At 41.7% G+C, this 15,030-nt stretch overlaps 1 protein-coding gene across 3 annotated transcripts in view; it reads left to right on the top strand.

Annotated features, from left to right (window-relative positions):
- Positions 1-15,030, top strand: part of PTPRO (protein tyrosine phosphatase receptor type O) — a 260,131-nt gene that overhangs the window by 226,162 nt on the left and 18,939 nt on the right. For all 3 annotated transcript variants that reach the window (XM_002687771.7, XM_005206999.5, XM_005207000.5), the window contains 3 exons: positions 1,924-2,005; positions 11,250-11,340; positions 14,571-14,647. In XM_002687771.7, coding sequence (XP_002687817.4) covers positions 1,924-2,005; positions 11,250-11,340; positions 14,571-14,647 — 250 coding nt within the window. The remainder of the gene's footprint in view (positions 1-1,923; positions 2,006-11,249; positions 11,341-14,570; positions 14,648-15,030) is intronic.

The following is a 15,030-nucleotide window of genomic DNA, read 5'->3' as shown; positions in this document are numbered from 1 at the left end:
CCCATTTTCCTCCTAAGGGGATGAGAACTAGAATTATCAAGCCCAATTTTAAGGTCACTGTATTGCTCAAAGACAGTAGGGAGGGGACCCTCCCTGCCCCCCGCCCAAGTTAGCTGTTCTTTTAGAAGGATGGCAAGTTTGAATGAGAAAGCTTTTAACCAGGAGTCCTTCTCCTTGGTTATCCTTAGCATTCTCTGGCTTACTTCCCTGGTGGCTCAAATGGTAAAGCGTCTGCCTACAATGTGGGAGTCCTGGGTTCAATCCCTGGGTCGGGAAGATCTCCTGGAGAAGGAAACGGCAACCCAGTCCAGTACTCTTGTCTGGAAAATCCCATGGTCGGAGGAGCTTGGTAGGCTACAGTCCATGGGGTCACTGAGCGACTTCACTTTCACTTTCTCTGGCTAGTAGCCCTGAGATCTTGAACTCCTCACTTAACTGTCTCAGCCTTGGCTCTCTCTGGAGCACCTTCTGAAAAGTGAAGTGAAAGTGTATGCGGGTTACTCAGTCATGTCCTACTCTTTGTGACCCCATGGACTATAGCCAACCAAGCTCCTCTGTCCATGGGATTCTCCAGGCAAGAATACCAGAGTGGGTAGCCATTCCTCCCCCAGGGGATCTTCCCGACTGAGGGATCAAACCCACATCTCCTGCACTACAGACAGAGTCTTTACCATCTGAGCCACCAGGAAAGCCCAAGCATGAGGCTAACGTTCTCCATGTCTAACCTCAACCATCAACCAAGCAAGATAACGCATAAGCATATTTACAGTTTATAGTATGTTTTAAGGGTACAGAGCTTCCCTGGTGCGATTTTCACATACACACACACACACACGCACTTAAGGGTACCAGTCAGTGTTATTATTATTAAATAAAACCATTACAATTTGTATTATCTAGGAGGCATAATACCCTTAAAATCTACTAAAATCTTAACATAAATAAATCAGAGGAGCTAATTAACAACTTTGAACAAATATCTATTATATGCTATGTATTTGCTAATAAGAAATAAGACTACAGGTGGATGACATAAGCTGAGTAAGTTGCAGCAAGACTGAGAGAAAGGCTAACTCTGTGGACCCTGGTAAGGTGGAAAGGCTTGGGTTAGGTGACAGAGTGCTGTGTCCTGCAGAAGCTCCAAGAACAGATTGGGACAGGTAAGCCCTAGAAGAGATAAGCAGCTAGAGACAACTACAGAAAATAGAACTGAATTCTTATTCCACAAAACAAAAATAAGGCGGGAACTTCTGTGGCATATGCAGAAATGTAAAGTCGGATGTGCTACCTTATTTTATTTACGAAGAGTTTTGAGACTTCTAGAGATGTGCAAGGCTCTGAACACAGCCCTCTCTGAGCGAGGCACTGGGAACTCCCTGGAGATGTGCTTCCAGCCTTTTCTCTGGGGAGACAAAATTCCCTGCCTTTGTCAAACCGTTTAAATTTACAAGTGTCTATGATATACAAATGTCAACCTTGCGATGTAAGTGTCCCTATGATATTTCATAGATGAGCATGTTAAATCTCAGGAGAGTTAAGTAAATAAAGTAAAACTATAATTCAAACAGGTCTTCAGGCTAATCCTTTGTTTTTCCCTATAAATTGGAGTTTTCTAGAAACAACACATATACCTGTGTGTATATGAATATGTGTGTGTGAAATATGTTGCTGCTAAAGTAAAAGTCAGTGGAAAATCTAGAGATTTTTCCTATCTCAAGGAAGTTAAGCACATAGGGCTCTCTTTTTTAATTATATAGGGATTGGTAATTTTAACCCTAAAAAAATATGAGTGCTAACCTGTGAGAAGTAAAACGTCTGTTTTCTGCAAGGAAATTGTTCATGTTTGAGAAGTAAGGCGTTAAACATTGTGTGACACCTATCAGCAGGATTTTTAAAATGTACTTTTCTTTGTGTTTGACAAAGCCCGGTTCAACTGGATGATTTTGATGCGTACATCAAGGACATGGCCAAAGACTCTGACTATAAATTTTCTCTTCAGTTTGAGGTGAGTAGATAAAGTATTTCCTGCCCTCTGGGGGCATTGGAACTGGCAGACTTGTACCTGCATCAATCCTCTGCTCACTGGGCAATGCTGAGTGTGATTCATAAAAGGCAGAATGATCACTGGGCTCAGGGTTGTGTAGGGTGGTGGTTCAGAGCGAAGGATGTCATCCCTTAGTAGGTCAGTGTTTGGGTGGCACAAATGAAGGAAAGGAGAGAATAGATGTAGGCACTGGGGTGAACAAACATGGCAACAGGAGACGTTTTCCACAGTAGCACTGAAAACCAGGGGATGGACAGTGAGGGGAAGCAAACTGAGGATTGAGAGTCAGAACAATTTCTCTTTCTGGGGATTTTTACTGCGTTTCTCATGTCATTTAGGCCACGGTAAGTGTGGATGGTGGATGAATTGGACTGGAGCCCCTTGTCTCCTGAGCATAGAGGAGCCTGGTGTTTCTTATAACCTCAGGAGTTTGGCAGTCTATTGGATATGCGAGGTTTTGTTTGCTTTTCTTGGAGAAATTAGAGAGAGTTACACATGCTTTGTGTAGAAGAAGTACAAAATTAGCGACATCTCCTTTTTCTGGAGCACACTTTTTTCTTTGAATCCAAGAATGTGTGTCAGAGTAGATAGAAATGAGTCTAGGATCTCTGTAGTGTGAGGGGTACAGCTGGTCCCCAGGTTTTCTTCTCACATATTTCACAGCTCAGCATACAGTCTGGAGCCTTCTACAGCAAGGCTCAGGTGACTCGTGATTCACGAAGACCAAAAAGACAGGAAAGATAAAGTGATTTCTAAATTGTGTCATTTTTTTTAAAGCTTTTTAGGCTTTTTTTTCCTGTGAGACACTAGGCTGTTGAATAAAGCTGCCTTCTCCTCATTATCCATATTCATTTCTTCTTTTCCTGCACTAGCCAAGAATAGCTTTGTTCTGCAAGAAGCAGCAGGAGTCCTGGTGTGGATATTCATCCCAACAGGGGATTTAAGGATGAGAAGAGTCTCATACATTATCAAATACAAAGCCCCCAACTATCACCTGTGTCTTGAGAAATGTCACATAAAGCCTGACTGAGTTATCCATTGTATGCAGCTGGCATATGAAATTATAAATGCTACACCAGATGCTCAAAAACAGAAACCCAATTTGAAATGGAGATCTATGGGAGGGTTGGGGGCTTCCGTGGTGACTTAGTGGTAAAGAATCCACTTGCCAATGGGGGAGACTCAGGTTCAGTTCCTGGGTTAAGAAGATCCCCTGGAGAAGGGAATGGCAACCCACTCCCAGTATTCTTGCCTGGGAAATCCCATGGACAGAGGAGCCTGGCAGGCTACCGTCCATGGGGCCACAAAAGAGTCAGACATGACTTAGCAGCTAAACAATAACAAAATGGGAAGATGATATTTCAGAAAAGTATACCAACGAAAGAAGGAGGCTTTTTATAAGAAAACATAAGGCTAAACTCAAAAGAAAATAAATATCTAAATAATTCTCATCATGGTGATGAAAATGATTGGGTTAGCCAAAAAGTTTGTTTGGATTTTTCCATATCATCTTATGAACAAATCCAAATGAACTTTTTGGTCAATACAATATAGCACAGGTACACTTTCAACTTCGTTGAAGGCTGCAGTCATTTAATTCCTACTAGCTGACTTGATCTCAGTGGCACAACCAGGGTCATTGCCTTTGCTGGCAGGCAAACTTCAGTACTTTGCTGAAGTACTCTCAGTTCATGCCATCAAACCCCAGTGTAGCTATTACTGTGCTTCTGAATTGCATCACTAGTTTTAAAAAAAATTCAGAGAATCATTTTCCAGTAAAAAAATATGTTTTTTTTCCAGACAGAAAAAAATTCTGTGAATGACAGAAACACAATTCAAACTGGTTTAGACCAAACATAAAGGGAACTTGTTCAAATGAAAACTAAGATATCTCATATAATCAAAGGGAGGATTGAGTGACTATACCGGGAGGGGAGCAGGGAAGCAGCTGAGACTCAGAAATGGCTAAAATCAGGGGCAAGAGAACCCCTCTTTAGAGAAATAGAAATCTCTCATTTCTACTTCTCTCTCTGTCTTGGCCTCACTTTCTCTGGCCCAATCCAACCTCTTTCTCATAGTGGATTATGGAACCACCGACAGCCTCAGAGTGTTGCTGAAAGTGGAATTGCTCAAAAACCATTAGAGGCCAGATGGTTGGAAAGGCAAGTTTGCTTTATTTTGGATGCCTGTCCAAAGGCCAACTCTCCCCACTAACGACCAGTGGGCAAGAGCTTTTATAGACAGAAGGACGGAGCTACATGCAGAAACAGGAGTCAGTTCTGACAGTCATCTTGAAACTGGTCATCAGTGGTCTGACTAGCATCATCTTGTTGTTTTAGGTACAGTTACTCTTCAATTCCAGAGTCTTGGTTGTTTTAGGTACAGTTACTCTTCAATTCCAGAGTCTATTCGTTTCTGTTTCTTTGAGGCCAATTCTCAAAATTGTGGCAGCTTGTGTCATGGCTACAGTCTAGTCATCATATAGTTAACTTTTTCCACCTGGTGGGGGTTTCAGTATCCATAAAACAGCTCACACTGTCTGCAGCCAGGGAGGGCAGAATCACAGAAGAACAGGAATTCTTACTGGAACCACGTGGCTAAACCAGAGAGAGAGAGCATTATTCCCAAAATTGTTATGTTGAATTATGTTCAGTTTAAAAAATGGCAACCCACTCCAATATTCTTGCCTGGAGAATCCCATGGACAGAGGAGCCTGGCAGGCTACAGTCCATGGGGTCGCAGGGAGTTGGACATGACTGAGTGACTATCACTCAGTTTAAAATCTAAACTGTTGCTGTGCATGCTTGCCTCAGTCGTGTCTGACTCTTTGTGACCCCATGGACTATAACCCACCAGGTTCCTCTGTCCTTGGGATTCTCCAGGCAAGCATACTAGAGTGGGTAGCTATTCCCTTCTCCAGAGGATCTTCCTGACTCAAAGATTGAGAACGTTGGTCTCCTTAATTGAAGGCAGATTTGTACGGGATCTGCTGCATTGGTTATGCACTGCACAACTCCAGGGAGCACCATTCTTGTAGACCACAGCATAAATGATGCCTCCGAGGAAGGATGCCTCTTCCTCCCAATGCCCACCATGTACACATGAACAAGAGATCATGGAAGCACACAGCCATGATGGTGGCCACTTACAAACAAAGGGAAGCCTCACAATGAAACCTACTTTGAAGTGAAAGTGAAAATGTTAGTCACTTACAGTTAGACTTAGTGTACATTATACACACACACACATACGCACCTATGTGTGTGTGTGTGTGTTAGTTGCTCAGTAGTGTCTGACTCTTTGCAACCTCATGGACTATAACCCATGAGGTTCCTCTGTCTATGGGATTCTCCAGGTAAGAATACTGGAGTGGGTAGCCATTCCCTTCTCCAGGGGATCTTCCTGACCCAGGGATCAAACCCAGGACTCCACATTGCGGATAGATTCTTTATCATTTGAGCCACCAGGGAAGCCACCACCGAAACCTACCTTGCCAGTGCCGTATTCTTGGACATCTTAGCTTCCACAGCTATGACAAGTGCATTTCTGTTCCAGCTGCTCAGCCTGTGGTATTTTCTTACAGCAACCCAACCTGACAAACACAGTGAGTGTGTTTGTGCTCTGATTTTCAAGACTGTATGCTTCAAACACAGCCAGCACAACACAGACTGCCACTGGCTTCAGTCACTCTCTTAGTTTTCTAGGGGGCTGCCACAACAAATTACCATAATCATGATTACTTAAAACAATAGAAATGTACTTTCTCACAGTTCTAGAGGCCAGATATCTAAAATTAAAGTGCTAGCAAGGCCATGCTCCCTCCGAAGGCTCAAGGGGAGTATCTCTCTTTGTCTCTTCCAGCTTCTGGTGGACCCAGGCATCTTTGGCTTGTAGCTATATATAGCTCTAATCAATGCCTTCATCCTCATATGGCTCTCTTCTTCTCTCTTTTATTCTGTTATATTTTATTTTGTTTTATTTTACTCTTATTTAATGTTGGACATTGCCTCCATCTTTTTTTTTCTTGATCATGCCACATGGCATGTGGGACTTTACTTCTTCGACCAGGGATTGAACCCACATCCCCTGCATTAGAAGCCTGGAGTCTTAACCACTGGACCACCAAGAAAGTCCCTCCTTGGGACTTTTATAAGGACACTTACCATTAGCTTCAGAACCCATCCAGATAATACAGAATGATCTTATCTTGTGATTCTTAATTACAACTGCAAAGACTCTCTCTTAACAAGGTTCCAATATGGACATATCTTTGGAGGGATCAGATTTAGCCCACGATAGATGACTGAGTAACCTAGGAAAAAACCCACAATGATAAATTATATTAGAAACAAAACTGGCAAAAGAAAATTCAAAAATGAAGGATGTGGGTTTCAGGCTATCACCTCATACTTTGCGTTCATGAAGATTTAAGCCACTGGAGTTTCCATCTGGCTGGAAAGAAAATAACTGCGAAGCTACTGGGCTAGAAACTTAGTATTTAATTTCCTACCTAGTGACAGGCTAAATTACAAAAGATTGCAAGGCATTTTGTGTACCCTTGCCTTCCCTGCTTTGCTGCAATTTAACTTTGGCAATTTACATTTACAGTGTTCAGCCAATTAAACGTCTCTTATCAACTTTAGGCATTTATAGCAGGAAGGCAACACACAATTAAAGTTCTATCAGCTAGTCAGCTCCCATATGTGCTCCAGTGCTCACTCTCAATCTGTTTCCACAGTTTCTTTTCATACCGGAGGCCTTTTCCTGTGGTTGATCAGTCTGTCTGCAAAGTGAGGGCTTAGCAGAGAGAGTTGTACAGTTAGCACAAATGGCAAAGGAGGGAGAAATAATGGAGCCAGACAAAGCAAAACAAAGAATCCTAGCAGAAGCATTTCAGTCATGATCAGTAAGTGTTGCGTTGATATTAACTAAGCTTAATCATTCCGTATGATAGTCACCATATATCAGAAAGGTATGGAAAAATTATTAACCTTATCTTACACATAATTAAACTAACAACAGGTTACAGAGAATTAAACAATGAGAGAACTAGTTAACCTACTTTTTCAAGACCCTACAGTTTATAAAGTCTTCCCAGGTGGCTCAGTGGTAAAGAATCAGTCCGCCAATGCAGGAGACACAGGTTCGATCTCTAGGTTGGCAAGATCCCCTGGCAGAGGAAATGGAATCCACTCCAGCATTCTTGCCTGGAAAATCCCATGGATAGAGGACCCTGGCGGGCTCCATGGAGTCACAAAGAGTTAGACATAACTGGGCATACATGCACACCCTTTATAAGTGCTCCACCAAAATAAACCAGGTATTTACATAAATAAATAAATTTATTTATATAACTTTATTTAAATGAAATAGATGAAAATTTAGACAGTTTTATCTATAAAGACACTCCCCAAAGGAATTATGTTTCCAAAATATTTTAAGCAAAGGAAACATCATTTAAGCTTAGAGCTGCCAAAAGGAGGTAACTTAAAAATAACACTGATTAGGTTGAAGTTTGCTAAAAATAAGTTTTGGTTCTTACAAGAACAATATTATCAGTCTTTGACAATCATTTTTAAAATGAAAAAAAAACAGTTATAAAAGAAAAATGACAAACTTCTGTTTGATGGCATTTGGCAAACAAGGATTTTGACTGAGATAGGAAAAACACCCAAATGTGTAAATTGCAGATCAAAGTCAGCACTGTTGGTCTTGAGATTGACTTCGACTTGGGCCAAGAGCTTGACATTTTGTGAGCTTGAATAGCCAAAAATGATTTTTAAAAAAAAATCAAAGGAAGAGAGAAATCTGGATAATCAAGTCAATTTATCCATGCCGTCTACAGCTTGCATTCCAATTTCATTTAACACACACCCTAAGCTACCGACAAACTTCTTTGTGGATGCAGCAGGAATCCCAAGAACTGGGTGTCTACAATATTTGCTTTGCATGAGCACTTGAATCAAGACACTAAAGGCACATACATACACACACACACGTACACACACACACAGTTTCCCTGTTCAATTTCTCAAAACATGATCAAATGTCTCCAGCTCCTCTCAAAAGTCTTTCAAAGGCGCTCCAAAATTCCTTCCCCTGAAAAGTATTCCTCCAGCTTCTGATTCTTTGAAGTAATAATTGGGAGGAATCATGAAGAGTAGCATCCTGTGCGGGCTCAGTCGCTTCAGTTGTGTCCGCTCTCTGCGACCCAATGGACCATAGCCCGCCAGGCCCCTCTGTCCATGTGACCCTCCAGGTGAGAACACTGGAGTGAGTTGTCATGGCTGCTTCCAGGGAGTCTTCCCGGTCCAGGGATTAAACTTGTGTCTCCTTCGTCTCCTGCATTGTAAGGAGATTCTTTACTGCTGAGCCACTGGGGAAGCCCCAGCATCCCATGTAAGTAAATAAAATTTCCAGCACCGGTGTCTATACTTCTTCACTTAATAGTCATTTAGAAAAATGCATACTATCTATGTAACCCCATTTGTGGTCGGTTACCTAGACATATGGTTACATAATATTGCCTTCAAATTTGTACGGGATCTGCTGCATTGGTTATGCACCGCACAACTCCAGGGAGCACCATTCTTGTAGACCACAGCATAAATGATGCCTCTGGGGAAATTCAGGTAGTCTGACTCCAACCCCTTGTTTCCTTCCACACACATAACATAACAGCTCAGAAATCCCCTTTTCCAGTAATGTAGACTTTCTGAGGTATGTTGGTTGTCTGTATATATAAAAATTGCTACAGCAATGCAGTTTCTGATAACAGAATTTATAATAGTCCTGATACACACAAGCAAATATTTGAATGTTCCTATTTTCATGGAGGGGTTCGCCCACCCACTACTGCTCCATCCTTATTTTGCAGTTTCATTACCAGATTTCTTTGTTGTTATTCAGTTGCTCGGTTGCGTCTGACTCTTTGTGACCCCATGGACTGCAGCACTCCAGGCTTCCCTGACCTTCACCATCTCCTGGAGCTTGCTCAAACTCATGTCCATTGAGTTGGTGATGCCATCCAACCATCTCATCCTCTGTCATCTCCTTCTCCTCCTGCCTTCAATCTTTCCCAGCATCAGGATCTTTTCTAGTGAGTTGGCTCTTCACATTAGGTGGCCAAAGTATTGGAGCTTCAGCTTCAGCATCAGTCTTTCCAATGAATACTCAGGATTGATTTCCTTTAGGATGGACTGGTTGGATATCCTTGCTGTCTAAGGTACTCTCAAAAGTCTTTTCCAACATCACAGTTCAAAAGCGTCAGTTCCTTGGAGCTCAGACTTCTTTAAGGTCCATCTGTCACATCCATACTTGACTACTGGGAAAACCATAGCTTTGACTATATGGACCTCTTTTGGCAAAGAGATGCCTCTGCATTTTAATATACTGTCTAAGTTTATCATAGCTTTTCTTCCAAGGATCAAATGCTTTTTAATTCCATGGCTGCAGTTACATCTGCAGTGATTTTGGAGCCCAAGAAAATAAAGTCTGTCACTGTTTCCACTGTTTCCCCATCTATTTGCCATGAAGTGATAGGACTGGATGCCATGATCTTCGTTTTCTGAATGTTGAGTTTTAAGCCAGCTTTTTCGCTCTCCTCTTTCACTTTCATCAGGAGGCTTTTTAGTTCCTCTTCACTTTCTGCCATAAGGGTGGTGTTATCTGCATATCTGAGGTTATTGACATTTCTCCTGGCAATCTTGATTCCAGCCTGTGCTTCATCCAGCCCATCATTTCTCATGATGTACTTTGCATGTAAGTTAAATAAACAGGTTGACAATATACAGCCTTGATGTACTCCTTTCTCAATTTGGAACCAGTCTGTTGTTCCACATCTGGTTCTGTTTCTTCTTGACCTGCATACAGGTTTCTCAGGAGACAGGTCAGGTGGTCTGGTATTCCCATCTCTTTAAGAATTTCCACAGTTTGTTGTGATCCACCTAGTTAAAGGCTTTAGCATAGTCAGTGAAGCAGAAGTAGATGTTTTCTGGAATTCTCTTGCTCTTTCTATGATCCAACAGATCATAGAACAGACAGACTTCTAGTGACTGTCAATCCAATATCTTGTAACATGGAGAGTGTTGCATACTTTTTGTTCCTCACTCTCTCCTTTATTATACTTTCTTGAAAGTTCATTGCTTATAGGAGAAATACCCACAATTTCTCATAGAATAGGAAATATTTTTGCAAACTGCATAAATTTCAAGTTACCTTGTATTCCTGAAAACTCTGAAACATATCTGTTTTCCAATCTTCCACACCCTGAGAGTGTAACACACAATTTTTACCTTCTCTCAGGGATCACCTAGTTATCCAAGATATTTATGTATTACATTCGTTAGCCACTACTGCAGTAAAACTACGTAAGACATGACCTCAAAATCTCGGTGACCTACAACACTTATTTCTCTCCCTCGTGGGGCTGGGGGACAGCTGAGATGGTTCTGCTTCAGGCTGTGAGTCAGGGTCAGGTCTGTTCCATGCGTCTTCTCATCCTGGGATCAGCAGTTTCTCTGGGCACATTCTTTTCCACCATATGGCAGAAGCCCAGGCAAGCAAATCAAGCTGAGCAAACACATTTAAAGCTTCAGATTGGACATGAGTTCCACCCAACTTCGTTGGCCCAAAGCAAGGTGACAGCAGTAGAATGGAGAAGTACACTCTGTTTCAAAAGGGAGCCGAAAGAAAAGTGAAAGTGTTAGTCACTCAGTTGTGTCTGCTCTCTGTGACCCCATGGACTATAACCCACCAGACTCCTCTGTCCATGGGATTCTCCAGGCAAGAATACTGGAGTGGGTTGCCATTTCCTCTTCCAGGGGGTATTCCAGACCCAGGAATGAAACCTGGGTCTCCTGCATTGCAGGCAGATTCTCTACCATCTGAGCCACCAGGGAAGCCCCTGCAACATCATAAGACAAAGGGGTGTGATCACTGTGGTAGTTCTATTAGAGGCAAGAAGTGAAAAATAATTCACTATGAGCAATAATCCAGTGTGGACAATAATCCAGTTCCACAGGAGTGGGATTGCTGGATCATGTGGTAACTCTGTTTTTAGTTTTTAAGGAAACTCTATACTGTACAACATACTGGCTACACTTTTCCACTCTTAACTTTTAATATTTTTCTTCTTATTCTTTGCAAATGACTTCTATCAAATAATCCCTCTGATGGAATCTTAAATCTTTTCTGTCATTTACAGGAATTGAAGTTGATTGGACTGGATATTCCACACTTTGCTGCAGACCTTCCACTGAACCGATGTAAAAATCGTTATACAAACATCCTACCATGTAAGACGGTCAATAATGCTGATCCTGCTCTTGTCTTCCAAAGGCTGAAGGGCTGTTATGGCAGATAAATCAGTTCCACCAACCTCTAGCCAGGCCAGGAATGATCTGTATCCTCAAGGCCATGTCTGCAATTGCATTGATTGCATTGGTGCTTTGATATCATTAGATCTTGTTGTGTGTAGGAAGATTTAATTATCATGCTTTTAAACAGATTGTATCTGAACAGAAAAAACTAACCCTCTGACCCTCGGGAGATCAAAAGTCTTAGCCAAATAAGGGATAAGATAAATTGTGCTCATAACCTATTTTCAATCAATTCATTGACAGTGGAAAGAGGCAAATAGAAAGGAAATGCAAGGTGTGAAAAAGGCTTCTTTCTTACTTCTGGCAAGTTCTGCTCTTCCTTAGGATTTTGCAGTAAAAGCAACATTCAAAGAAAAAGTAACACAAAGTACTTAATAGGACCATTAAAACACATTCTAATATAAATTTAACATTCTTCTTTGCTACACTCTAGTGGGGGCTGGGAAAGAAGGGAAAATTGCAAACCTTTACAGAGAAGCCTCCTTCATGAGGGTTTTTGACAAAATTAGGTAGGAACTGTGGAAAATTCTGAAAGAGATGGGAATGCCAGACCACCTGACCTGCCTCTTGAGAAACCTGTATGCAGGTCAGGAAGCAAGTTAGGACCAGACTGGAAAAACAGACTGGTTCCAAATAGGGAAAGGAGTACATCAAGGCTGTATATTGTCACCCTGCTTATTTAACTTACATGCAGAGTACATCATGAGAAACGCTGGACTGGAAGAAACACAATCTGGAATCAAGATTGCCAGGAGAAATATCAATAACCTCAGATATGCAGATGACACCACTCTTATGGCAGAAAGTGAAGAGGAACTCAAAAGCCTCTTGATGAAAGTGAAAGTGGAGAGTGAAAAAGTTGGCTTAAAGCTCAACATTCAGAAAACGAAGATCATGGCATCTGATCCCATCACTTCATGGGAAATAGATGGGGAAACAGTGGAAACAGTATCAGACTTTATTTTGTGGGCTCCAAAATCACTGCAGATGGTGATTGCATCCATGAAATTAAAAGACACTTACTCCTTGAAAGGAAAGTTATGACCAACCTAGATAGCATATTAAAATGCAGAGACATTTCTTTGCCAACAAAGGTCTGTCTAGTCAAGGCTATGGTTTTTGCAGTAGTCATGTATGGATGTGAGAGTTGGACTGTGAAGAAGGCTGAGCACCGAAGAATTGATGCTTTTGAACTGTGGTGTTGGAGAAGACTCTTGAGAATCCCTTGGACTGCAAGGAGATCCAACCAGTCCATTCTAAAGGAGATCAGTCCTAGGTGTTCTTTGGAAGGAGTGATGCTAAAGCTGAAACTCCAGTACTTTGGCCACCACATGCAAAGAGTTGACTCATTGGAAAAGACTCTGATGCTGGGAGGGATTGGGGGCAGGAGGAGAAGGGGACAACAGAGGATGAGATGACTGGATGGCATCACTGACTCGATGGACGTGAGTCTGAGTGAACTCCGGGAGTTAGTGATGGACAGGGAGGCCTGGCGTGCTGCAATTCATGGGGTCGAAAAGAGTCAGACACAGCGACTGAACTGAACTGAACTGAATATTATTGTGAGCTTCCCTGGTGGCTCAGTGATAAAGAACCTGCCTGCAATGCAGGAGCTGCAGGAGCTGCAGGTTCGACCCCAGGGTCAGGAAGATCCCCTGGAGGAGGGCATGACAACCCATTCCAGTATTCTTGCCTGGAGAATCTCATGGACAGAGGAGCCTGGAAGGCTGCACAGTCCATGGGGTTGCACAGAGTCAGACAAGACTGAAGCGACTTAGCACAGCACAGCACAATATTATCATATAACACTTTCTGTCTGTATGCATTTCAGGATTTATTATCTTCATTTGAAGTCCATTTACAAAAAGCCCATCAACACCATCTTCTTTTCTCTAGGCTTCCCAGAGATAGTGAGTTCTCTGGATATCCCAGAAAGTGAAAGTGAAAGTTGCTCAGTCATGTCCGACTCTTTGCTACTCCATGGACTGTGGAATTCCCCAGGCCAGAATACTGGAGTGGGTAGCCTTTCCCTTCTCCAGGGCATCCTCCCAACCCAGGGACCAAACCCAGGTCTCCCTCATTGCAGGCAGATTCTTTACCAGCTGAGCCACAAGGGAAGCCCAAGAATACTGGAGTGGATAGCCTATCCCTTCTCCAGTGGATCTTCCCAACCCAGGAATCAAACTGGGGTCCCCTGCATTACAGGCAGATTCTTTACCAGCTGAGCTACCAGGGAAGACTTGAGTGAAATGGAAATCCTAGGTTTAGGTTACATTCGATAGCCTTCATACAACCCACCAGATATTTTAGTTCCTCTACATATTCTCCACAATTCCCTGCAAATCTAGAGACCACTCTTTTAAGAACAGGAAGGCTGGTGGGGAGGAAATAGTGGTTGGGAGATATTTATATATTTATTTAAACAAGAAACTAAGATTGAGATATGGCTAAAATATAAAGCTAAAATAAACTTTACCTACCCTATCACTGACCAATTTAACTTGATTTGGGGTACAAATATTGAGTATAGAATTGTCTTGACAAGTCTTCATTACATTCTGAATGTTTTTCTTTTTTTCTCTTTTGTTTTGTATCTATTAATCCCAAGCTCCTAATTTATCCCCCATCCCCCGCCCCACTCATTTCCCCTTTGGTAACCATAAACTTATTTTCTATATCTGTGAGTCCATTTCTGTGTTATAAATAAGTTCATTTGCATCATTTTTTTAAGATTCTACATAGAAGTGATAGATGATATTTGTCTTTTTTTGTCTGACTTACTTCATTTAGTGTGGTCATCCCTAGTCCATCTAAGTTGCTGCAAATGGAATTATTTCATTCCTTTTTATGCCTGAGTGCTATTCCATTGTGTATGTTTACCACATCTTCTTTCTCCATTCATCTGTTGATAGCCACTGAGGTTGTCTCCAGGTCTTGGCTACTATTAGTAGTGCTGCACTGAACGTTAGGGTGCCTGCATCTTTTCAAACTAAACTTTTCATCTTTTCCAGATATACACCCAGGGTGGGATTGCTGGATCATGTAGTTACTCTGTGTTTAGTTTCTAAGGACCCTCCATACTATTCTTCATAGTAACTGCACCCTTCTGCTGTTATGTTTAATATTTTTCTCTTTATTCTTTACAGATGACTTTAGCCGAGTGAGATTGATCTCCATGAATGAAGAGGAAGGTGCAGACTACATCAATGCCAACTACATTCCTGTAAGTAAAAAAAAAAAAAAAATTCCTTAAATCAGGCATCCAAAAACAGACAAACAAACAAAATCAGGCATCCAAATTCTACCCCAGCCAGAGGAAGACTATTACAGCTGCAGAGAGGAGTCGAACAGTTCAATAGAGAGTCATTCTTCACCAAGCAGTTCAACTATAAAGAACAGTTTCCATTATTCCATTTTAGAATAAAGAATGGCAGGGAGGGGAGGGAGCCCAGAGAATAATAATGTTCAAATATCTTTGAAAAGGACTAGTGAAAGTAGATAATTATACCAAAGGTCTACTTTCCTATGCTTAAATTTCAGTGTCAGCGCCAACCTGTGCTTTTAAAATGTATCTGTATAGACACGTGATTGTTATTGTAGAAAGGC

The sequence above is a fragment of the Bos taurus genome, chromosome 5, assembly GCF_002263795.3.
Source record: "Bos taurus isolate L1 Dominette 01449 registration number 42190680 breed Hereford chromosome 5, ARS-UCD2.0, whole genome shotgun sequence".
Lineage (NCBI taxonomy): Eukaryota > Metazoa > Chordata > Mammalia > Artiodactyla > Bovidae > Bos > Bos taurus.
This window is presented reverse-complemented; position numbering and strand designations above follow the sequence as displayed.